This window comes from Panthera uncia, chromosome C2 (genome assembly GCF_023721935.1).
Source record: "Panthera uncia isolate 11264 chromosome C2, Puncia_PCG_1.0, whole genome shotgun sequence".
Lineage (NCBI taxonomy): Eukaryota > Metazoa > Chordata > Mammalia > Carnivora > Felidae > Panthera > Panthera uncia.
Window position 1 is genome coordinate 51,872,711 of NC_064810.1, and position 27,700 is coordinate 51,900,410.

At 35.2% G+C, this 27,700-nt stretch overlaps 1 protein-coding gene across 4 annotated transcripts in view; it reads right to left on the reverse strand.

Annotated features, from left to right (window-relative positions):
• Positions 1-27,700, reverse strand: part of CBLB (Cbl proto-oncogene B) — a 208,543-nt gene that overhangs the window by 29,898 nt on the left and 150,945 nt on the right. For all 4 annotated transcript variants that reach the window (XM_049628118.1, XM_049628116.1, XM_049628117.1 and 1 more), the window contains 4 exons: positions 23,075-23,260; positions 21,134-21,502; positions 13,394-13,488; positions 931-1,077 (listed from right to left, as the gene is read on the reverse strand). In XM_049628118.1, the coding sequence (XP_049484075.1) occupies positions 931-1,077; positions 13,394-13,488; positions 21,134-21,502; positions 23,075-23,260 (797 nt within the window). The remainder of the gene's footprint in view (positions 1-930; positions 1,078-13,393; positions 13,489-21,133; positions 21,503-23,074; positions 23,261-27,700) is intronic.

Genomic DNA, 27,700 nt, shown 5'->3' on the forward strand with positions numbered 1-27,700 from the left:
AAACCCCGTGCTGTATGCCAAGCAAAGCTCCAGGGATTCCGTCATACAAAGGAAATGAGCTCACTAAGTTTTAAAACTGAGATTTGACTTATTGAGCACTTCATGTAAGTCAGATGAGATAAAGAAAAATAGTATTAGATTACAGATTAATAAATCAATTATACAAGTGCAGAATCATCCTACTTAAACACAAACTAATATTTCAGTACGCACCACCCAGTTTTAATAACTGCTCTATACCTCAGTGGGGCTGACACTTCAAGGTTGTCTCCATTACAATGAGAACAAACAACCGGCAAGAAGAAAAAAAAAAGAAAACCCTATTTCTCACATTCTTATTTGATCTAAGGAAAAGTAAAATAGTACCTCATTAAAAAACACAGTTAAAGTAAATACTTCTTAGTCTTTTTTTCTTAACTTCTTCAGGATATGATGAATAGAAGTAGGCAGCGTATCAAGAAGGGAAATGAATATAAATTATACTAGTCCTTACATCAAAAAAAATTCTAAGAAAGGTAATACTATAGTTTCTGGACACTGATTTTTCTTCATGAGGTATGTACTAAGAACTGATAAAATGCATTGGAAAATAGTATATTGAAAATTCATGAATTAATTACCACTATATGTAATATACAGCAAAGTTTTATTAGATTATAATTTGTTTTGGGGGAAGAGGGGCAGCAAAATGTTCCATTAGATTTACTAGTCAATTAGTTTAGTCAACTGACTTCTTGAGTAATGAGAAATCTGCATCTTTTAGTTTTCTATGAAAGGAATGCTGAAAATAGTATATAAGAAGAGGAGGCTTTGACCGAGAAATCAAGGATTTTTATTTAAATAGCTGTGATTCAGTTGCCTACAAACAAATACCACACATGATAATGCTTATGCAGATGTGAGATGATAATAAGCTGCCCATATGCTTACCTAAGAGGAGGTTTTACGTTATGGCAATGAGATGGTTGTGAATTCAGGGAAACAGGATGGGATGAAGGAACCTTGTATTCATCGTCATCTTCCTCTACTGGGTCTCTGGTTTTCTCTGAAAGGGAATTTGCTAACGGGCCAGTACACCTACCAGAGAGGGGAAAAAAAATCCAGTCTAGTTTAAGCATAACAATTCAGAACAGGCAAGTTGAATGTGATCTATTCAAATCAAAGGAGCTACTTTGTCACTTGTGTTCATTTTTCAATTACAAGGTAACATCAGAAGGGCTGTTCTTATACTAAATACAAATGAAAGGATTTTCAATCTTTTGTTAAGACTCTATTGATGAAATAAAAGAATTTCCATACCTATAATTTTAAATGGCAGAGTAAGAAAAACTAGTAACCTGTCAAATTAAATACAAAGATCTTGAAGTTAAAACAGAATGTATAAAATTACCCAAACCAAAGCTATTAAAATATTAACATTTTGTTCCAATTTAACTTAAATGGGTAAATTAAGATTATATATATATATATATATATATATATATATATGTACATGGTAGTTTTATATATTAATGAAGTCTTTATAAAAAGGTCAACTTTGTCTCTTGTGAATATTACCTGTAGCTGAAAACAAATCCAGTTCAATTAAATGAATTATTTCTCCAGTAAGGTTCAAGTACAATTCAAATTATTAATTTTTTTCCCAACAACTAAGAACTAAAAATGACTGGAACAGTTAGAAGTAGATAATAAGAGAACTTATTAAGTCTTTGAGGTAGAGTACATTATTTTCACGGCTTCAATTCTCTAATAAAAAAGAAAGAAAATGAGTAGAACAATCACCCAATATCCAAAGAAGTTTTTCAAGCATTATACTCATCCATGAGAGCAAATAAACAAAAGAAAACAAAGCCAAACAAACAAGGAACCCAGACCTTTTTCACAATTTTTCACAATTGTTATTAATGGAGTTTAACTCTTGCTTATGCAAGTGAAAAATATCAAAGTAGAAACACACAAACATATCCTAACGTTAGGACACCCAACTAGTTTGCAAGACAAAGCTTTTGATAATCATAGTGAACGTCTGTTTCTTTCTTTCTTTTTTTTTTTTTAATCTTTGGAACTGCAATTTTGAAGCACCTTCTGTAGAGGGAGCAAGAGTCCTTTGGTATATGTGCCATTGAACCTGAAATAACTTTTTCACTTAGATTTCTTCTCGCTGGTTAGAATGCGAAAATTTTTAAGGGCTTTTCTTTGTGCCCATTACAAGAAGGCATTTTGAAAAACCTCGAAGTTTTCAAGCTTCAACTATGTATTTGAGTCTCTAGAAAGTTCAAAAATTAAAGAAAAATCTCTCCCAAGATTTTTCAAAAGCATATTTCTACCTGTCTTTGAAGACTTCTTCAATACTGATTTTTGAATTTTTGTTTGTTTGAGCAACCTCTGAATTCAAATGACAGCTTACAGTGAGATAAAATCATAGTAACAGAGTGACAGAAAGTCCACTGTCACTGACCAGAGGCCAAGCTAATAACCTTATGAGGAACTACCTCTCCTATAGTGTAACCTTAGAAGAGATACATTCCAAATGAAGGCTGGTGAGTACATGCACTGCAAAACTGTGATCTGATGGATATTATGGTAGGGATTTCAAACATGACCTTTCCACAAAATCTTATACACATGGACATCAATTTAGCTAACTCAAGGACCAGAATGGGTTCTATTAGCAAATGAAACAATATACATCCTTTCTGTGCCCTACTATACTTTCATTCATAATGAATCTTTTTTTGCCAATGCAATTCAAGCATATCCGGTATTAAAGAAAAAGGAAAAGACTTCTTGACCAAATGTTCAGCAACAACATCAATGTCAGAAATCTATCTGCCGGTTGGGGGTTACTTCCAAAGATTTAAGAGTTTCCAAAGAAGCACGGCATATTGAGGCAAGAATGGACAGTTTATGAAATCACATCTGTTGTGGATGATTCTATATTTTCTTTTCAATGATGAAGAATTTCATCTGGGTAATTCCCCCTAGTCTTTTGCCTTGAAGTAAATCAACAGAATATTTCTGAAGAAAATGAAAAATAAAGCTCAAATAAGATTTTTGGAATAATAAAGGCTTACCACTAAAATTTACTAATCAGAGATTATTAGCTTAAATGGATTTTACTGGATTACATCTAGGAAGGGAAAATGTCTTCAAGTGGCATTTGTATCTAAATCCCAAAAAAGTGCTTCGATATCCCATTTATCACCTTTTTAATAAGTTCTAAAGAGTCAGATATTCTTCTTCTTCTTTGTGTTTTTAGTGCAAACTTCTGATATCAGTATAATAGTCTATTTACAGAAGCTAGTTTATAAGAATATCATTCCAGCGCATTTTATTCAGGATTACATAAATTTTTATATCAAACTAATCTTACCCAGTTCAAAAGGAAAAAAAAATAAAAGTAGTTTCTATAATAAAAAATAGGAATGTACACTATGGGCTTTGAGTGATTACATATCAAAACAGGTTCATCCATTTTAACAAATGTACCACTATGGAGGAAGATATTGATGGGAAGGGAGAGGGACGTGTGGGGGCAGGAAGTATAAGGGAAATCACTGTACCTTCTCAATTTTGCTGGGAATCTAAAAAAACAAAGCCTTTAATCACTCTAAACTTGTCTAAAAAATAAAGTTCTAATAAAAAAGAAGGTACAAGTGAGATAAAGAAGTTGTATATAAAATATCAAAAAAGAAATCTCGATTCATGTAAATAATTACACTATTTGTAACTATACTTGGGATTTTTTCTCCTTCACAAACTAATTCAAAAAGTACGTTCAATTTTACTTGAAATAAGTGGTAAAATAATTAGTGTAGCAATTTTCATAAGCTATCATGTAAGTTTACTTTTGGCAGTGAAGAAAATATCTAACTTAAGGGACACAAGAACACTTCATTCATTGATTTGGCTTCTGAGAAATGTTTGGGATATCAGAGGAATAAAACAGAGCAAATTATTATTTGGTTAGTTCCAAGTTAAAGTGGCCAAGTAAACCATCTTACCATTTATACCCATTACTTCATTCCCTTTGTATTATCATCGTACATCCATGGACTATTCTGCACTGTGGCTGTCATTCTGGAGTTAATACACGGGTAATGAACAAGGCCACATTCTCTCAAAGATGCACAGCCATCCTCTCCCCAACCTGCACCTCCTGTTAAATTCACTGTGTGTTAGTTATCTGAGCCTCCGGTGAGAAATACATCCACTTTCTGCAAGTGCACACTTGGAACCAACCAAGAATACATTTTGCAATGCTTTTCTTTTTTTACATATTGAAACAAACTCAGATACACTCCTCTATAATATTTGATATTCTTGGTGTGAGAGGCATATCATCAGAGGGGTTTATTTGTGTAACTTTTCTTTCAACTTTGATTCTTTTGATTAATGTAGATTTAGTATATGTGCCTTCATTGACATTGTGATTTCTATATATTCATTTATGTCTTTCTGTCGTGAATCGCAAAATGCTTAAGGGTAGACCCCGAGTCAACAAAGGCCTGGCATGGTATGTATGCGTCAAGGGAGGCACTCCCAGCTTTTAGACAAAAATGAGTGGTTATCAGAGAAACAGATGACAAAGCTGTTAAAGGAGAGGGAACAATCATTTTTAGGATTCTTTCCTAATCTAGAAAAACATTTTTAAATATATTATTTCGCTTGCTTTCTACATGTAAGAATCTTTATTTAGTAATTTCTGAAGGCATTTTTTTTAAAGTATCTTTTATTAAAACTAAGTCTTCAGAGCTTGCTATATACATTAGTCCATATTTCTTGTATTAACTATCAGAATCCTAACAGGGAAAATAAAATACTTAACTCAGAGAGATCAGTCCTGAAAAGTGGTAACACAAAATAAAGCTGTATTTGAAAGGATTGCATATATGCCACAAATAAGTAATTTCCCCAGTATATCAGAGTGAGTTTTATAATACTGATTTTAAGCGTTCTTTCATGACATTAAGAAAAGTCTGTGGTATATTATTAGGTTTAACACAAGCTTTCCTGTAAGATTTAATTATAAGCATTTCACTGACTTGTTTTTAAATTGGAGAAACAGATTTTAAGTTACATTTTTAAGTTAACTTAGAACCAATATGCATTTCTAAAATTTTCTGGGGTCTGCTTTAAAAATCAAGAAGACAGATACTGAGGAAACACATACTTTTCTTGCGAATCTAATTTTCCAGTATGTTGGACATTAAAGACTTCATGATGATATTTACAGTGGCATTATTTGTAATTGCCAAAAACTGGAATCAACCCAAATGTCCCTCAGTGGAGGGATGGATAAAGCATGCCTTATAATGGAATATGTACTCTGCAGCAATAGAAAGGAACCAACCATTGATACACTTGACAACACTGATGAATCTCAAATGCATTATACTAAGTAGAGAGAAGCCAGACTCAAAGGGGTACATACTGCATGATTCTATTTATATGACCTTCTGGAAAAGGCAAAACCGTACTGGACATAAATTAGACTGGTAATTTCCAGGGGTCTGGCGTGAGGGAAGAAGCTGACATTGGCACAGGGGGATTTTTTGGAGTGATTGAACTGTCCTAGAACTTGATTGTGGTGGTGATTACCGGACCATGCTTTAGTCAGAACTCACAAAACTGAATTTTACTGTACATAAGTTATGCTTTAATAACTGAAAATTTTCTTTTTAAGATTAAAAATTCATTTTAACTCATTTCAGGTATTGCAGATATGCATCCTTCACAAATATGCTGAATATTCTTAGTGGCCTTCACATAACTTATTTAATTCTATTTGAGACTACAGAGCAACGTTAACATAAACATGATAAATGCTTGACTGTTGTGGAATATGCAAGGATGCCTTCCCTTAATATGAAAATAAAATCTCATTTTAATCCTATACATTTTCTATCAATGGATCAATATGTTCATGGACAAATGGAGAATATAGGATACATCATGCCTCTGTGGGACAAAAAAGAAACAATATAAGGAATATATTTTACATTGTATATTTAAATAGAATCCAGTGGCTCACATTTCAATGGCTAGGTTTTTTGTGATCATAAATCAGCTTTTTTGTAAATGATAACTAACAGGTTTGTCAGACTATTAGGATTAATGTATATCAGTTCTTGTCAGAGCTTTTAGTTAGAGACAATGAAAGATCAGTGGAATTAGTGATATTCCCCCTACCAAGATTATAGCCATCCACCAAACGTCATTTTCCCACAAAAGATGAAAAGGGATTACAATTCTATGTGAATTTAGAAGTTACAACACTAGAATAAAAAGGAGAGAAATAATACTCATATTACTGCTTTTTCTGTTGAGACTGGTTTAAAATGATATAGTGGCAACCCTCAATTGTTTTCATCAAGGCATCAACCAGTAGTTTCCAGGGATTCACCACCACAAAACACCAGAATATCTGAGTTCGGATGGTCAAGTTATTTTGCAGGAGATTTGAACAAAGTTTATTTTGCTGCATAAACTCACCGATTTATAAGTTAAGTCTGAGTCTCAAATATCAAGTCATATCAATAGGTCAGACTCAAATGCACAAACATTCTACATGATACAATGAGAGAAGAACACCACAGTGATCACAGTGAACAAACTGAAAAGAAAGACCCACTCTCCACCATCCCTTATATGTCATGTCAGTTGTTACCTACAGGAGACCGCCATCTTTGGTAATAATGCACCTTTCCATTTACCTAAGGTAGAATAAACAAAAATAGTGCAATATCTTGGCCAGTCTTAAAAAGATTTTAAGGTACTGGAGGAAAGCTGGTTCAGAGACTAATGAAAGAGCAACCATATTCATTTACTAGGATTAAAAAAATAGGGGCACCTGGGTGGCTCAGTCGGTTAAGCATCCGACTTCGGCTCAGGTCATGATCTCACGGTCCGTGAGTTTGAGCCCTGCGTCATGCTCTGTGCTGACAGCTCAGAGCCTGGAGCCTGTTTCCGATTCTGTGTCTCCCTCTCTCTCTGACCCTCCCCTGTTCATGCTCTGTCTCGCTCTGTCTCAAAAATAAATAAACGTTAAAAATAAATTAAAAAAAAAATAGAGTAGCCTCTTAATTACAGCTTTACCTTCCATTGAAAAGTTTTCTACCATATTTGTCTTATACTTAAATCAATAATAATTTCTTATCATTGGGCATAAAAAGGATTCATGTAAAACCAAAGTACATTCAGTCTACAGGAATCCTCAGGTGAATAACAACAGAATATGTTTTCCTGCTCTTTTGACACTGAGCACAAATAATGAGACCTGGTATGCACCCTATACAAAATGACACACTTCCATCAAGCTCATTCCCTTTCAGTGGTTTTAAATTACAATGTGATATTTGGATTAATATCTCCCAAGGCTTAGTACTTTTTTCTCTTCTCTGTCTTCAAATCTTAGTCAAAAACAAAGCAAAACAAAACTCTCCTCTCTCCCATGAGTTTGCCAAATAATTTCGTTCATATTCATCTAACTTTATAGTTTTACACTTACATTTACATATAGACCATTCTGGAGACTGTTTAAAGACAAACACAATCACACGCGTGTTCACATGCACAGATGCTGATGTTTGGAAGTGTGGACCTTTTTGGTGACTCTGGAGGGTGGCAGTAGTTGAGGTTACATTCACAAAACTACATTTCTAGTTTATTTTCTGAAGCAATTTGGTAATAAATGGAGATTTTGATAAGAACCAACAATGTTTTTACAATCAACATTGCAGGGGTAAGTGGTATAGTCTCCTTCAAGGTAATGCTTTAATATGTAAGTTCGTATACTGTTGAAAATCTCAGAGTTACACTCGTATGCCTAAGAGCGTAGCCAATCTACTAAATTTGTGATTTGACATGTAGGAATAAATTTATTAGCTTTAGATAGTACCTGCTGAAATATTTACCTGAATATAATATTTGGATGTTATGTCTAATTGCTCCCTCAACACTTCAATTTAGGTGTGTGTGTGTGTGTGTGTGTGTGTGTGTGTGTGTGTGTAATAGGCATCCCAAACTCTTCAGGTCCCTCAGTCTCCATTTTACACCTCTGTCCTGTTCCCACATCTGTTCCTTCTCCAGTCTCCCTCACTTTGGAAAATGGCACCAACGATTCACTCGGTTTCTTTAGCCAAAAACTTATGTAAGACGAGTCGTCACTATCATACCTCACAGATATCCAATTTATTAATAGGTACCACTGGACCAAAATATACCCCAGAGCTGACCCAGTAACTGCATCACTGTTACTCCAGTCAGAGCCCTGACCATCTCTGACTGGTCTACCGCATCAGATGACGGCACTCTCCACTGGTCTCCCTGCTTCCCCTTCTGCTTTCCTAAAGACAATTCTTCACACAGCAGCCAGGGAAATTCTTTAAAAATGCAAACCAGCATCATGTCATAATGCTGACCAAAACTTTCTAAAACTCACCAAACCAAAGTTCTTACCTTGGCTTTAAAGACAGTATACTATTTAGCCCCTGAATACCGTATTCAACTCTAGTCACACTGTCGTTGCTGCTCTTCAACATGCTGAAGGGATTCACGTGCCTCCCTTTTCTACACTTGAGTCGTCTAGCTTTCATGCTCTTTACCCAGATAACCTCATGGCTTGCTCCTTTACTGCTTCCAGGCTCCGGTCAAATATTACCTTTCCTGATGACTTTACCTAAAGTATAAACCTCCATATACTATTTATCCCCTTCCCTGCTTTATTTTTCCTCCTAGCACTTACAACTACCTGACAAAATACAATATCGTTATTTGTTTACTTTCTGTTCTCCTAACTAGAGCACAAGTTCTAGTCAGGATGGGATTTTATCTTGTTCATGCTGTATCTCCACTTATTACACATAACTGAGTAAAAAGTAGCTCAGGCAAAAATTAGGATTCTCTATTCACCGAACTGAAAATGTTGTTAGCACCTTATCTGTTTGGAAAAGTAGGTAACAGTGATCAACACCACCGTCTCCAACAGCAAACTTTCTTTTTTTTTTTTTTTTTTTTTTTTAATGTTTATTTATTTTTTACAGAAAGAGAGCACACACGAGCAAGTAGGGGATGGGGCAGAGAGAGAGGGAGACAAAGAATCTGAACAGGCTTCAGGCTCTGAACTGACAGCACAGAGCCCGACGTGGGGCTCGAACTCACAGACCGTGAGATCATGACCTGAGCCGAAGGCAGACACTCAACCCACTAAGCCACTCAGGCGCCCCTAAACCTTTTTTTTTTTTAACAAAAGTATTAATCAAATAATATTTGTTCAGCATGCATTTGAAGGCTTAAGATTAATATTCCAAAAGTACAAAAGGTGCATTTCTAAAAGACAAGGTACCCAAAATATTCTTCTGAAAAAAGAAAATGACATTCGTCTGCATTCTAGAACATCTTACTTGAAAATAATCATTCCATTATTACTGGCAATAATTCTTCTGTTTATTTGTCAATATCTTGTGTCAAGTGAAATAATTTTTTTTAACTGTTTCAGATTTCATTTAAATTTTAAAAAATCAAATTATTTCAAGACAAATATAATTTAGTAAAAATTTAGTAAAAATGTAATAAAAACAAACCACATAGGATTTTTTTTCATTCTCCCCCTAGAAAATAGTAGGCACTCATGTTTCAAGCTTTTATTTAAAATTTTACATTTGTAGCTAAATGTCAATGATGTTAATTAAATAGAAACATTTAGAAAAACTAAAAAAAAAACCAAAAAACAAAAACCGAATCAATGTATACTAGTACAGTTTCAGCTTTCTTCTACAAACAGGATATTTCTTAAAAATAAATTCTGTATTCTTCTAGGCCTCAACATAAGTCATACAATAAAAGTCACATAATTGCAAACAGTTTTACAAGAAAGTAAAACTATCACAGAGTAGCCTCTTATATCAAGTAAACGGTGATCAGAGTAACATCAAATAACTTATTACTCTTTAGTAAATATTTATAACAATACAAAGTACATTTAAAGGTAAATGCTAGCTGTGACTTTCCTGAATTCAACACTGAGGGTCTCAACGTTTGTGAGAACTGCAAAAGTCTGGGTAGTAATTTGTGATTTTGCTTTGGACTTATTTTGAAACATGCAGTAAGAGTCTAACATAGAATTAGGTACTTGAACATCCAACATCCCATTTTGTCCCTATTTGCTGAGACCTCTGTTCTATGCCCCTCCAGTACTAAGGGTCTATTCCTCGCTGTACCCTGGTTTACATTCTAATGAGGCCCAGATAGATCAAACATAACGAACAAATGCAAAACTAGAGCAGTAATCCAACTCACGCTGGCTTCAGCAATGAGACACAACGAGCCACAAATGAACATTTAAGCTGCCAAATATTTCATGTAAGTCAGCATTATAGATGAGCATCCCTTAAAAAAACATATTGCATAGAATCTAAAAAGTTGAAGCTCAAAAGGAATTTGGAGATCATTTAAGATAAACACTCTTTCATTTATCAGATAGAGAAAGCGAGGCCCTGAGAAGTTACTTTGTTCAAAGACAAGACAAATATTTAATATGCTGGAGTCAGGTCTGGGACCAATTCTGATTTAATTTTAATGTTCACTTCAGAATTCCATGCTGGTTTCATAATAAGACAGTCCATAAATGACTATGGAAAATGCCTACTAAAATATTAAGTAACAAAGAAGGGCATGGAAATTATCTCTATAATATAATCTATGTCATGTAAAAAAAAGTCTAAAAATGTCAAAATGTTGAAACTCTGGACATGGATATTTGGAGTGTGTAGATGCTCGAATTTACATATTTGTTAAATTTTTGTCATTTCTAGTTTCCATATTTTATACAATGAACAAATGCCACCCATATAGTCAGAATAAAAAAATTGAAGAGATAAATGTGCAATGAAAAGTCAACCCTTGCATTGTTAACTATGGTTAATTTGCAGTAGGCAAAACAAAACTAATTTGCTGTTAAATCTGCATTGTTTAAGTATTTCTCTGTTTAAGTAAAGCAACTGCACTGTTTCTGAGGGAAAAATCAAGAATAAATGGAGAGAAAATATACTTACAAGGACTTACAAACTGAAGTACTAGAAAAATGTCAATACATTACACTATGAATTTATTCTTACTTTATAGGAGAAACACGTAACTAAAATACATACGAAGCAAACTGCAACCTCTGCTTATCCCACTTGTCAACATGAATTTAATAAACAGAATGTGAAAATTTAACCTAATTGGCAAGGTTTTATTTACTTTGTTTTCTGACGTTCTCTGAATTATCAGAATTAATTGAACTTAAGATATTTTATTACATATATTCAGTGTTCATCTGAGGCTATGATATCATATGTTCTTACTGATTTAGAACCTACTATACAGAATATGTGTATTTGCTTCCAACTTTTATGTCAGCTACATTATCTGGCAGTTCCCAGAAAAGTTACCACTGGAGAATGCTCCAATGAGCTTAGTTTCCCACTGTCCCCTGAATGATGGCAAACTTCACACTCTTGCTGCTTCTCATCTGCTCCCTTTTTGAACTGTGCCTATTCTCCATGACTCAGGAAATTTCCATCTCTTTATGAAACATCCTTGACTTCCAAGGTCTATAACAGTCTTTCCTCCAAGTGAAAGTAAAAACTAACAACTAGAATTGTACAAGTCAACATAATGTTCTCCAGAGGTTTCATGTGTGTTAATTTTATTTTCTAGAGTAGAGTGCAAACTTCAGGGGCTGGGTTTAGCTTATCCTTCTTTTGCATCCATATGTATAGGGGATCTCAGTGACCAGCAGAGAAAGGAGTGAAGATGCTCTAAGACTTTCAGTTGGAAGTGAGGATCTTACCCGATAATCAACCAAGTAACCACATATTTGTGATATATGCACCACACAGCAAAACAGTAAAGTGTTAGGGAAGAATCAGAAAGGACAAGAAAAATATTTTGCTCTCAAAACCTTATAACCTTTTTTTTAATGTGAAGAAGCACTTTAAAATTAGAAAACAGTGGAGCAGAGTACATAATTAAATGTAGACAATAAACTGTAGGAAGAAGACTGAGAATTAGTCTTACCACTTATTATCATTATGAATGAAGAAGTCAGAGAAGTTTTCATAAAGAAACAGAGCCTGAGACATGGACCTATAGAATAAAGATTCTGAAAAGGTGGTGCATAGGAGGAAGCGGCTTAAAAATTCACAAAGCCAAAAAAAAATCAAGACAAGATTGGAGGGGAAACATTAGGAATTATTGAACAATATTTTAGTTGGGTAAAATTCTGTGGATCTTACTGCTAGCAGAAGAGCATAGATTAACTTAAAAGGAAAGAAAAAAACAATGCTGGGTTTTGAGCAGGAAACTGATCTGGGGAAAGCAGAATTAAAACAATTCAGCTGTGTAAACAAAAAATATTGGAGAAAAGGCAGGTAGCCTGATTTAATATAAAGAGTGGAAAAATTGGAATTAGGAGACTTGGTTTTATCCTGGTTTGACTTGGGTACCTATATTAACTAACTGCCTAATGTGCTCCTTGTGTCCCCATTTTTCAAATGAGATAACCCAGGTTAACTTATTTTTCAGTTAATGCATTTTAAAATCCATTGATATTAATTCCAAAATCATAACACATCATCCATCATGTCTGTTCTTCCAGACATCCAGCTATGAAGCAACAGGGAAGATTAGCTGACTATAAAAAACTTCAAAAGAACAAGCAAATAGGACTTACTGGCTGAATGGATTCAGAAATTGTGAAAATTGAAAGAATCAAAGATTAATTTTCTGATATCACACTGGATAGTTGGGATAAATGTGACACCACTTGGGAAGAGAGATAAATTGAGGGGAAAGCGCACCGCGCTACTCTGTCCTCTTTATTTTTATTTTTATTTTTGAGAGAGAGAGAGAGAGAGAGAGAGAGAGAGAGCAAGAGAGAATGACCACAGGAACATGAGTGGGGGAGGAGCAGAGAGAGAGGGAGAGGGAGAGGGAGACACAGAATTGGAAGCAGGCTCCAGGCTCTTGAGCTTTCAGCACAGAGCCTGATGTGGGGCTCGAACTCATGAACCGTGAGATCATGACCTGAGCTGAAGTTGGATGCTTCACTGACTGAGCCACCCAGGCGCCCCTGCTCTGTCTTCTTCTTAGATACAAAGAAGACTCAAGTTCTCTCTCCCTGTTGTTCCACATGCAACCTCAGAGGTTAGGTAAGTATCACATATGCTGTGGTTACCAGCAAAGAATCAGGAAGGACCTTGATTTCTGGGACTTTATAAATCTGGCTGAATCACTTTTATTGATGTGTTTCTATTCACCTTGTACTTTCTGTATTGAGTACCTCATATCGACTATTTACCATATCCGTATGCATGGAGAGATGGTCTGCAAATTCAGTAAAACTCACTTGATGCTAGGGAGAAGGGCAGCAGCTGGAGGAGGAGGAGAAAGCCGGGGAGGAACATCATATTCTTCACTTCCCAGGTGACCATTGGAAAAGACCTGAAAGGAAATCCAAGGGTTCATTTAGAATTTAACTTCTGGAGGACCTTAAAACAGTAGAAGCTCTCAGAAAACCTATAATTTTGAAAAGAATATGTAATTTCTGTTTATTTAAACAAGCGCAATATCATATAATTTACTTAGGAGTCAGTTGCACCATAGTGATTATTCACCACCACCACCCAAAGGAACACCAAGTTATATGTAAAAAGTATAATACGACACGATTCTTAAACACATTGAGAAGGAATGCGTACTATAATTTCTATAAAACAGATACACACAGCTTGATACACAGATGGTGAAATTCCCCAAATAACCATCAGTTTTTATTGAAAAGTTACCATTCTCCATAGGATTCAGGGAAGAAAAAGCAGTACCAGCGCAATTCTTATTTCAATTCTCCCAAATAAAAATGTTCTAAATTATATCTCTCTGGGGTTAACAGAACATTTTTAAACTTCTTGATAAAACCTTACAGAAATGCCTTTCATCTTTCAAGGCTGAAGCATCAACACTATTGGGAAGCAGAGCCAACCTGCTCTTTCAGAGCGCGTGCAATTTTAACCAGAATTTTCAGTGTGAACACCACCAACTAAAACAATTACCTTGCTCATAAGGTACCGGCAGAGAACCAGTGTTTTGTTACTCAGAATCAGAAATTCTGATTCCCAGGTTTCTCAGTTACACTACAGGGATTGAGCAACCGTGCTTGTGACTAATCCGAGAACTTGAAATGAAAGCAATTAAAAAAAGAGAAAATAACTTCATATAGACATATTCACACACATACAAAAAAGATTAAACCTATTTTAAAATCTTTAAGTAATTATTAGTGTTTTATCATGGGGCGCTCACCTCAACTCTTACGCATTCATATTTAAAAGATAGGCTTAAGTTGGAGCAAAAGGCTATAATGTAACCTGAATAGACCTAAAGCCCCATCAATGACCTACCAATTTCTTTTCCTCCCCCCATATTTCTAAAATGCTGCTGAAGCTTTAGAATGCAAAATTGAAAAGCCCATACCTTCTCTATCAACTTAAAATAAGAAATATGGTTTAAAGAATACATTTGAAATACATCAATATTTGCATTTCAAAGTTACACAATCTAAATCTTATGGCATTGAAGTTTCACTCTAAAAACTAGGACCTGTGCTAGAGTTCCAATGTCTCCTTTGCGCGGCTCCCTCATTCGATGCGCTATTATAGTTACACTATGATAAAACAGATCCTAAACACGGTTTCATTCTGAATTCCATGTTCCCACCTGTACCCACTTCACTAGACTTAATCATTTTAGCTGCCGCTAAAGGAGCTGAGGGAGTGCAATAAATTACAAGTTGGGCTAAAAATAAATATTTTATGTTCTCTGGAGATTTGAAAAGCCTGTTTAAAAATAGGAGAAAACAGTAATTCCTCAAATGTGCGGATGGATAGCCATCGACTGAAGCAGTTCGCACTGAAACCCCACAGATTCAGGCCTTCTTTATTCAACTGAGGAAACAACTTTTTCCTCTGTCCCAAATCTACCGCAATTCCACTGAAATTACTACCAACATAAATATTCTGATACTATTACTCCTCTGCCAAAAAAATAGAAAAACAAACAAAAACAACAAAAAAACCTTTAAGACCTCTTTCCTAACAAATTAAAGATAACATAGTATAGAATTCAAGACTCCGTATTATTGGTTAGAATCTACACTGCCATAATTTCACCTACCCTGCCTATTCTCTCTCTATTCTATCCATTGAAAATGGACTTCCTTCACTATGCATATTTTCTCTAACCTCATGCGGTTCCTTCCTGTCGTGTCTATAAAAACACCTACTAATCTTTTCATGTCTATAGCCAGTGACCTTCTTGTGTACAGCTTTCTTTATTCCTTCTTTTACACTGCATCTCAATTTGATTTTTTTTTCTTCTTGAGGATCCCATATTGTATTTTCTGAACACTTCTCTTACGCCTTATCTTTTAGTTAATCATACACCTGTCTCATTCTCACCACACTACACTGTGCTTTATTCATTTTGTATTTCCCATGCTGTCTTGAACATCCTAAGTACTCTTACAGCTAAAGGAGGTTGAAGAATGAGGAGACATTAAGGTAAGTTTGGGCTTATGGAAGAAGTTTAATCTGAGTTATCACACAACTTACTATAAATTCTAGGTTATCCTAGATTAATATTTTTCTATATGCCTCAAGACAGCATTTGTTACTAATCTTGGAAGTCCGAAATGTCTTATGATTCAACTGTTGTCTAAATATTAAGCTTAAGGTGTTTGGGATCCTTGAGATTCAGGGAACACATTTGTGATAATCGTAGCACAATTAAGACAAACCTTTTTATCTGTACAAAACCCCAAACACAACCCCTTTTCCCTATCCCACACATGTAAACCCACACAAAATCTACCCCAAAAATATCACTATAGTTTGTCCTTCTACACCATCAGATTGGCAATGAAGCCAGTGAACATAGAGGACTTATTTCTTGATAGACAGCCCTTGAGATTTAGAGATAAGTTTGAGGTCATTCACATAAACATGTGCCTCTCCACCAAAAGAGCAAAAGCCACAATCTCAAAAAAAGGGGAATCTTTCGATGCATTTATCTAGCAGCATCTTCAAAAGATTATTGTACACAGGGTCATTTTAGAATAATGTCACTTGAAGTAACATAACAAGTCAGAGATAGTTTTTATCACATTAGAAACAGCAGTATTCTTAACCTTTCGAGAGAAACCAATAAAGATAGCTTAACACAACGTTAGCATCTAGATCTAAGTAGATAAATCTCAAGTTTCCAATGATGTTTTAAAGCATTTTAATGCAAATATTTTCACCTCAGCTAATTAAAACAAACCAACAACAGTAAGTATCTAGCCAACAAAATACTTATTAAGGGACAGGTGTCCTATTAAGGGACAGGTTTCTAGAACGCAAGAATTTCAGAGAAAGGAAACAGTACTATAGGAAAGAAATCTCTTACCAATAATACAAGATAAATAAACCTAGTAATTCTTAGCTTGCAGCTTCATGTTAAAAGTAAAGGATTAATTTAGCTAATCTGATCACGCAAGGTAGGGGTGGGGGGATAGGGAGTCGATGAAAGTCACAGGGAATTCTTACACTTCATTTTAACGATGAGCTGGACAGCTCTTTCCCTAACAGCTCTGTACAAGTAGGAAATGCAGTAGAATTTATTCTTGCTGTCCTTACCATTTGCCAAGCGAAGATGCAAATCAAAAGGGCAAATGCCTCTAGTGGATGATGGGAAGTGGCACAGGGACAGAGGACACATGATGAAGGAAAGCGAGGTGTCACTTCATGTACAGGGTGTCCATTTTATGAATTCCCTTAAGGTAGGTATTCCACAGGTACACTTAATTCTAATGTAAACATTTGGTGCTTATTTGGGTTTCTTTAAAATGGGAAGATGATATTTAATTTGAAGTATTACCTGTAATGAAAATAAGTCTAAAGGATAGTTGCTCCTATTTCACACAAGAATGCATTTGCTTACAATTAATTGGGGAGACTGATGGGTTATGTGAAGGTACATCAACTTCCAGATATCTAGATCCCCATGCCCTTTATTCCCATGATAAAATGTTCTAAAAACTGCATACTAGGTAATAGGTATGGAGGGCGAGGATACATTGTAACATTTACCATTCTCATTAAAAACAGGAGGAAAAGAAATCCTATTTTAAACAAGGAGATTATATTCTACCTTTGGCTGAAGGCCAGTGCTGGAAAAACACATTAAAAACTGTTTTTTTAAAAAAAAAAAAAAAAAAAAAGGTGGAGGGCACCTGGGTGACTCAGTCAGTTAAGTGTCCAACTTTTGGCTCAGGTCATGATCTCGCAGTTCATGGGATCGAGCCCTGCATCAGGCTCTGTGCTGACAGCTCAGAGCCTGGAGCCTGCTTTGGATTCTGTGTCTCCCTCTCTCTCTGACCTTCCCCTGCTTGTACTCTCTCTCTCTCTCTATCAAAAATAAATTACATGAAAACAAATTAAAAAAAAACACCAACAAAACAACTGTTTTTCTTCCTTGTATGTCACAGGTGTTCTCTTCCTCCAAGCCCTCTCCTGCCCTGCCCTCACCCACACAAACCCAGCACGCATACACTCTCTTGCTTCTATCATCAGCTTCAGTACTGTACTAACTTAACAATCAAGTGCTTACCAAGTGCTCATTAGGAATTATGCTAAATAAAATGAGAGGAGAGAGAGACAGAGATGATGGTTTTAGTTTTAAATTTATAAAAAAGAAAGGATAACTATTTTGAATGAGGATGTCGAGTGTTACAACTTATACTGCTACTTCGTGTCTAGTTGTTACTTTTGGTTTTATTCCAGACCTGAGGTGTATGAAGATTTAGATATTTGGAGAGTGATTATTTTCCCAAGATACTAGGTACTATTATTCTTCCACTTCATAAAGTAAGAAAAATAAGAGAGACAAAGCAAGAAACAGACTCTTAACTAAAGAGAACAAACTGATGGTTACCAGAGGGGAGGGGGGTGGAGGGGATGGGGGAAAGACATGATGGGGACTAAGGAGTGCACTTGTAGCGATGAGCACCAGCTGGTGCATGGAAGTGTTGAATCACTATATTGTACACCTGAAGCTAATATTACACTGTATTAACACTATACTGGAATTTAAAATTAAAAAAAAATACTTTTTTATGTTCTAAACAAATCTATTCATTACAAAAAAAGGTAAGAAAAATAAGTGGACTTGGGACAAAGGTGTAGGAAGTTGTTTGCATCCACAAAGCCAGCAAATTCTAGAGCAGGAAGTAAAATTCAGTTCTGATTCCAGAGCCTGGTTGATCTGTATTGATAAGATTTTTAGTAATGTTGAAATGCAGCTATCGGGTTTGCTTTATCCTTATCATTTTCCTTCTGCCTGAAGGGGCCGAACAGTTCCTCTGCTACAAAACATTGTTAAATTTGAAAGGGAAGAGAACACTGGGATTCTGGTCATCCTTGAACATCAGAAGGGTCTCGCACAAAGAACACACTTAGAAATGTGAAATTAAGTCAGTTTGGATGGAGGACATGCAAAGATTAACAAGGTGAGAAAAGTCCAAGGCAGGATCAAAGAAACTGAGAAGCACAAGTCCCAGGATGGACTCAGTCTTCTGTCAGATGTTAGTTAGTTGAAGCCAGCCTCTTACTCCTCCGAAGTGAAAAGAGAGGAGTGAGGCTTTTTCTACTTTATGTAAATAATGATGTACCTTGCAGTCTACTGAAGTTCCTTTGTAAAGACAATAAAAGAGAAAAAGAGGAGACATCTAGTTCATAGCATTTATTACATTAACTACATATAAATCCTTCTTTATAATCCACCTTAGAAGTTGAACAACTAGACTGAAGTCATAAATCTTATAAGTCTCATTTTGGTTAAAACTTCATGTCTAGGGGCGCCTGGGTGGCTCAGTCGGTTAAGCAGCCGACTTCGGCTCAGGTCATGATCTTGCAGTCCGTGAGTTCGAGCCCCGCATCGGGCTCTGTGCTGACAGCTCAGAGCCTGGAGCCTGTTTCAGATTCTGTGTCTCCCTCTGTCTGACCCTCCCCTGTTCATGTTCTGTCTCTCCCTGTCTCAAAAATAACTAAAACGTTAAAAAAAAGACATGTCTAGTTGTTGTAACATGAAATTAGCTTAGAGAGTATAAGCACTGCATTAGTAATACACACAACATATGAGATTAGACCTTAAAGAATCTTAATGAGGGTTATTTAGCCAGAACTAAACAAGATTAAAATCCAGCTTTCTGTAAGAGATATTTTGCAATTTACTCAATGTTTTCTGGGACAGTAACATGTATCAATGATCAGGACATGAAAGTTCGGATAGAAAACATTTAAAGGAATCTTCATAACTGAAGTCACTATTAATATTTCATACCTATAATTAATAAACTAAAATTTCATACCTATAGCCTAAGAAATTATAACCTCAATTTAAAAAATGGTAACCTTCCATACAAAATTAACATCCAGTGTTCTAGGGCTTAGAAGGACAGGTTTATATTCGTGCTAAAACTGTATAACATATTATGTAAAATAATCCTGAAATAAGAGATCTTCACTGAATTGGCTAAGATAATTATAAGTATTTCCACAATCCATTCAAGAAATAAATTGTAATATGTTGCTGAGATATAACCATTCAATTCACGTCAGAGCCTGTTCTGACACTTCTCAAGACAAGCGTGATCATGTATGAATGAAAAGTAATAGAGGTTGAAAGGAAAAAGAAATTATGCAAAAAACCTAAAAAACAAAAAATGAAAAAAACCAGCCGGTCCCTCCAATCCACATTCCAGGTTGTGGAATTCCAGGTTGTGGAAATATACATTTGAGCTTGATAAGCATTCCATTTTCAGAGAACATTACTAAAAATGCTTTTGTAAGTACTTTTTCTTCCATTTACATGTTTAGATAACCTTCAATGAAACTTTTAGAGATCTTCATATCTAAGACAGATGAGAGACTGAACTCACCAAGGTGAGTCACTGGCAGAGTCATGGCAAACCCCCCCCTCCCCCCCACTCTTCCCCTTTCTTCTGAATGCCACACTAGACATTGGAGTCTTCCTATCCTGGAGACCCTAGAATATCACTGAGGTTAAATATTACCATATGAACTTTCCATTATCACCCAACGATGACACACAAACACGTGTGTGCACACACATGCATGCACCACACAGAAGCTGAATGTGTGTCGTACTTCACACTTTTTGTTCTTGAATATATGGTTAACTCACCAACTGCAAACCGTTATTTTGAAGGAATTGATTACTGTCCTAAAACAACAAAGGTCAATAGAGAGGAATCAATTTAATATTAGTCTTCAAAAGAGGCAAAGCCTCCTTCAGCTGAGGGAAGATGGCAAGCATCTGATCTCACAGCCAAAAATACCATGGAGGGAGGCAAACACCAGAAACTATCAAGAATACCAAGAATTCTAAACTCATTGATTTCTGCTGCTGCCTCTCTGGTTCCGTGTACACTTAAATTTTTTCTGGGTATTTAAATGACAGTGGTGATATCTTTCAAGCTAGAGCTCAATATGTGTGACAGCCTTTCAGTTTTATGGATAAAGAACCTGCTTTGTGAGAGTGATTGGAAGTGGTGTTTTTACGTAAGGGAGAAGTTCATTTTACCTGGATGCATAAGGCATCTGTCCTTGGCAACCATTCCAATGACTGATTTACGACACGCTATAATTATTCAACTGTTTTTCAGATTAGATAGAACCAGGACAGCTTAAAAAAAAACAATAGTGCCGATTCTCCCACCAACAAGTTATTAATAGGAAAAAGTTTTGGCAGATGAAATAAGAGGAGGTGAAATAAATCTTTGGCAAAGTGTCTAGTCTCTTCACATTAAAATTAAATCATTACTCTGAACCTTCTTCCTGACTTCTTTTAAGTTCAAGTTTTAATGAGCTCCTGATTATTTATAACTTGGAGATAATTAAAGACCTTCAGGGAAGTGCCACACCAGGCAAAAATCCCCCAAAAACAAAAAACCATTGCCCCACCTTTCACACTACCTCCTATCAGAAGAGTTTGAGCAGCCTGGTTAGCTTCTGCTTTGCTTATTTCTTACCTTGGCTCCTTCTAAAGGCAAATCATGGCGTCTGTGTTTCCGCATAAGCACGGGGTCAGAGCCCACTCTACTGTGTCTTCCATTCACATTTGAACTTGCTGTGATTCCAGGCTTTGGAGAGCCATCCCCTAAGAGTCGACATCCCACCACCGACTGATTACTCCCAAACACCTCCCGAGGGCACCAGGCTTCAAGAGGCATTGGCTGGTCTCTAGAAGGCACACTTTCCACGTGATGGAAGTGACGACTCAGTCTATTGTCAGGTGGGATTGGGGGAGGTCTCTCAGGTGGAGGCGGAGGAGGATCTCGTAAGGGAGGAGGAGGTGCGGGGAGTGGTTTATCTTGCTTTCTCACCATGCAAGGAGAAGACTGAAGAGATACAATAGAAAAATAAATAAGTTAGAAGTTGTACTATTGATGCAGGGAAACATGATTTCTGGACTCGTCTACCATTGCCTTTGTTTTCTAAGCCATAATGAAGTTTTATTAGATTTCTGTGTCATCTTTTAATGTTTCTTTTTATCATCAATTAATGACATTTTTAAAAATTAATGAAAATCTTGTGTAAATATATCTCATTAGAACTTTTTTTTTGTAGAAGATGAATACATAAACTCAAATGTTAAGGACTATAAACACTACACAGGAAAAAGTAGCAGGGCATCAAAATTATATGATGATTTTGACTGGTTGACAGTAAAATAATATTTAGTCGTTTATTTATTTACACTTTTACACAATTTAGGAGACATAAAAAAAACTATCAAAGTTGTTGTTTTACTTTTTCAAAGAGCAACTTGATTTGTAATATCTCTGAGGGACTGAAAGTATAGGTTCTGCCATTTTTGTGTTTCCACTGCAACATAAAGCAACTAGTAAGGGGAAAACTTGCTCTGATCTTGTCTTTTATAGTTATTACCAGAAGAGTGGAAAATCACAAGTAATAGAGCAGCATTATTTATAAAACTTACTTGGATTTTTATGGATCCTTAAAATGGAAAAATATTGGTCTAATTCTTATATGGAAATATGAACATATATGCACTTGAATTGAATCTATGTGCTTTTTATGATTTTATTTTTATTTACATGGTTCATCTGATGAATGATTTTGTGTTTTTATGGTTAGAAAATCGTACAGAAAAAGGGAATGTGTTTACATAGTTCTATGTTTACACCATTCTGACTAAACACCATCCAAAAAAGTCTTAATCTGATCTTAAAACCTAAAAATCTTAATGTGATCTTAATTGTAACTGAGATCAAACACTACTAAAATGTCGTGCTTCTGACTCATTTTAGACTCTAAAGCATATTACCAAGTGGAATTAAGTTTTTAAATCGTATATTTGATAAAGCAAAATATGCCATAATCAAATTTGGAAAAAGAATTCCACAAAACTAAAATAAACTGCGGGCTTAGATTTACACAGTTAGAATTATATCTTTAATATTAAGGAGTAATGTAATTACTTTGCAAATACTGTAATTCTTTGCAATTAATTCCTTCAGGTGAAGGTGAGTCACCCTGAAACACATATCTTAAAGCCCTTATGCAAATATACCCCCATCACATTTTTCTTGTCAGGACACTATGAAAATGAGTGTCAAATATCATTCAATAAAAGCATGCAATTTATTTTAATACATATAATGATTTTTCAAAGTCCATTTTACAGAATAACTATACTGACTCTCCTCTGCATTTTTACAAATCAGGGAACTATTACAGACATATACTCTCTCTGAGTAATTGTGCAACTTTTATAGTAATAAAGCAAAAAGAGGACAGTGGGCTCACCACAAACAAAATGAGGAACATGTCAGAGTTCTACATCAACAATTGAGAGCTCAAGAAATACAAGTAATGGAATTCAAAGGAACCTGAGCAATCAATAATTGTCACTTACATTCTGTGTGTTTCTAATAAAATAAGTTTACCTTTGGTGAACCAGTGGGGCTGCCACAGGGAGACCGAACTATGCCTTTCTGAATTAAGTCCAGGCGAGGAGGCACTGGTGGCAGGCTTAGATGTGGGATCTGGAGAGGATCTGGATGCGGCTTTCTTCTCTGTGCAAGGGGAGAGGATCCTGGTGATGTAACTGGTGAATTCTGCCTGTCAGTGCACTAGAATAGAGAAGGACAAAGATCATGTGATATGATGTGTAAAGTGTATGCCTTTCAGTTCTTAACGAAGACCTTTGGTTTTGAGAAGGTGTCTGCCATTGAACATCTGTTAAAATAAACTCCGTTTACTCTGATTAATAGATGGAAAGCGCTCACATTGTCCCTCAAGGGCAATATTACGTAAAGAATAAATGGATAAGTTTCTCCTGCATATTACAGAAAGGGTCTAGGAAAAAAGAAGAGCAAAAGCATAGTTTAAAACTATGCAATCAAATGCAACAATCAAATGCAAACATCTCCGGCAAAAGCCCATCCACAGTTTATGAGGAAACCAGAAATACACAATGCAGTGATGCACATTGCTCTTGGTTTCTGTACTATGGAATTTTCTTAAATCTTCAATTTACAGTATATGCTAGAACTTAGAAGTCATCTTGTTCCATATAAAATATGTATCCAGAGCATACTTTCCTACAAACCAATTAAATCAGGCAGAGTTTCAAAAATAAAAATGTGTATTTAAAATAAAAACAGCCTAATTGTTTTTTCCTGTAGGACTTCACATGGAAAAGAAAGCCTCAAGTTTTTATTTGCTACAACAGGTTTCTACTTTGTCTGGCAGATAAAATGGCATCAAAAAGCCAGTAAGATGTGCTTTGATAAACCCTTTTTATTTTGTAATTTATCTTTTAATGTGACATAACTTGATTGCAATTTGGTATAAAAATCATACTAACTAATCAAATAGCTTTACCAAGGTAAACAATATTGTCATGAAATATCAGGCAGTTTCCTTTTCAAGGCTAAGCTACTAGCTCTTTGGAGATCTAGGCTTGATTTTTACACCTACTATACTTTGATAGTCATCTATTTCCTAATGCTATTATTTTTAGAGTTTTAAGCTGTTGTTAACCCATTTTTCCTCTATCAGTCATTTTTATAAGAGCAGTCAATGTCAACAATTGACGATTTAATTCAAACTGCGGCAATAGTGAGACAGATTCAGCCATTCTGTCTTTATCTGACAGGGGATGATAGATTTTTGTTCAAAACCACACTTAGGTACATTGTGTAAGGCTTTTGCTAATGAACTAAAATAGGGGTTTATCTGGTGTTTTTCTCATGATTACACTCAGGTTATGGGGATTTTGAAGGAAGACCACGAAGGTCAACAAATATTTTAACAGCATCATATCAAGGGTCCACGCTATCAATATGATTCATCACTGTTGATGCTGACCTTGATTACCTGGTTAAGGTACTGTCTGTCAAGGTTTCTTCACTGTAAAGTTACTCCCTTTTTCTCCCCCTGTCCATACTGTACTCTCTGCAAGGAAGTCACTGTGCACAGACCACACTTAAAGGAGTGGGAAGTTACAGTCCCCATTGTAAAGACTTTTTAGATAAATTTGAGTGGCTACAAAAGCTTCTAGACCATACCTCAGATATGCCTGAATATTGTCATGACATTGCTAAACTGCTAATTCTTTGCTTCTTTCTGTCAAGGGTGCCAAGTAACTAAAATAGGTCAATAAATTTACCCATAATTTTACATGACAATTTTAAGAACCTTTCTTTCTTTTTAGTAATTTCATGATTCTTTTTTATATGTCTTACCCTATGATGAAGCAAAAAAGTAAAAAATCTTAACTGCCACTAAAATTAGAAGAGAAAAAGTAGAAACTCTGTAGTCACAATAAACTGATTCTAATGCAGCCATCGATTCTTAACAAAATAAAAATTCTATGCAAAAAGCCATGGAAGTCTCAGATGGTCAGGAATTTGAACCTTCTGGATTAAAAACAATCCAGAAATGATCATACACAGAACAGAAAGAATTCCTGATGTAAACTATGCACATCACAACATCATAGTATTTTGAGTTAGGAAATGTCACAGGACCTCTAATTCTCCACAATTCCCATTAGGATAAATTACATTCTCTGAGAATTAGCAAAACCATTACCTGATAAAAATGCTTTGTTGCTCTGGTTATTATCCTTTACAAAAAAGACTCAAGAAGCAAAACTATCAACAGTTCCTATCCCAAACTACATACACAGACACATGCACATACACATACACACACAAACACACACAGGGAGAAAGAATATTAATGCATAGCACTTTATCCATTTAGTTGTTTGCAGGGAAATTTTTCAGTGCTAGGTGCACACATAGCAGACTGCTTATGAATAAAACCTCTGCTCCTCTGAGCACTTTTCTTTCACAACTATCTTCCTGCTTCCCTCAATACCTGAAAAAGAGAATTCTGATACAGGCAACAACCCACCATCACTATTGGACCTTGACTTCTGCTTTAATTACTAAATTTAAGCAGTTACCAAATTCCTAATATGTTTAAATAAAGGGATGGATTTGATGTGTGGTGAGTGAACTGTTAGATATAGAAAGGGTATACTAAAAATCCTCAGGACAGACATTCATACCAAGTGCAGCAATAACCTTGAACCTTAGATATCTCCAGATAAGCACATTCTCAACAGCTTTGTGAATGTAAGTGGAAGCAGACCTTGCCTAAGCACAATTCATACTGTACTCTCAAGGTGATGATATACTGTCTTCCTGAAAAACTAATTCATTCTGAAGCATTACAGTATCTGTAAGTTGGCTTAGAAGAATTTTATGGAAGATGTATTTGTATATGAAGAAACAAAAAATATTTCATCTTTGTGATTATGTGGACTACATTCACTATAACTCATTTATTTTTCTGAGTTCCCCTGAATTATATTAAAATCCCCTTGTAAGAGAAGATAATTAATAATGCCCTTTAGATAATCATGCATTACTCTTTGCTGAACCTTTTGCTATCTCTATGAACAAATCTGTAATTAAGAGATTTGCATTAAAACTAAAACTTTGCATTAACTTTTGTGGCTGGTAAAATTTCACGCTAACGGTGAACATTTGTAAACATTCTTAGTAGACATTTTTAGTAGATGGTTACAAAAATGGCCCCTTTTAATTTATTTGAATAACCGTCATTTTTCTTTTCTTCCTATTTGATAGTCTGAGGAGAAAAGATACCTAACACAATGTTTCACACCTCAGCCCATAATTAAATTCTTAGATGAGACATTAAAAATTCATGACATCAAGTGATTAATGCAATGTAAAGAATAGAAAGTGGGTCCTTTTTGCCTGTCTGACAATAAAGAGAAGCACAGATTAGATTGATTTAATGTGGACCCCAAATTATTTCTCCTTTAACTACACCTCTATTTCTATATAATATTTGAATATTTAATGGTCTTTTAAAGGACTTTGATTCTACAGTATCAGAATTTCCCCTTGTATAGGTAGGAACAACAAATGCCTCTAGAGCTGAGCTGTGACAAAGGCATATGGTCAGTCATATTTAGTCTACAGATCAATATTATTTTCCAAATAGATTCTACAATCGGACATTCCCCTCAGCTCTTCCTCCTATCTTCTTCTACAGATCTAATCCCCATCCCAAGATCACTCAGGCCATATATCTTCCTCTTCTGATGTGTGATAAAGGGAGTTATTGGGGAAAACAACAACAACATACAACAAACCTGAACTTACTCTCTGGCTAGGATTTAAATTCTAAATCTATGAACTATGCAAACTTAGCCACCTCTTACTGATTTGCTCAGCATTCCTCATAATCACTACAATCTCCATTCTGTATAGAAATGCAGATTTAATACATGTACATAAAACCTCAAGTAGAAGAGTAGGAAAACATTTATTTAATCCTGAATAATAACAGTTAAGTATTTTGTTGCTAGGGAATTGGAATATGTGAATTTCAGATGTGGCTACCACTCAAACTAAAGTTCTAAAGTCAACTGATTATTAAAAGAAATAACCACATAATTAAAAAAATAACCATATAATTAAACATATAATCCGACTTCCTACACATATATTTTCCATATATAATATGTGAATTTCAGCTAGAACTTTAAAATGTCATATAGTCTTGTACAAATCACCCACTTGTTAATATTGTTACCTGTAGATTAAAAAATAAGGTTAAATCTATTTTGTGGAGACTTTATGGGATAATAAAATTAAATGAAATATGAAATAAAAGCTGCTACAAAACATTTAATTTTTATTTGGACGATACAGTTAGGAGTATTGACTCTTTGATACAGAGGTGATAGAATGCAATCTATTACATCTTCAAAAGTCCAAAGTTTGCTCATCTTCACTACCGAGAGATAATTCTACTAGAGATATTTTTAAACCAAAGTTTCCCCACCTTTATTTCTTATTTTGTCCTAGACAGTGCTAGATAGTTCTCACTACCAGGTCTAAACAAATTCAAGTATCCAAACAAATAATTAGACTAAAGTCTTACAATACGTTCAGACGTCAAAACTGTCATTTGGATTATTTATAGTTATTAATTTTGACCATTAGCACAAAATTCTAGAATGT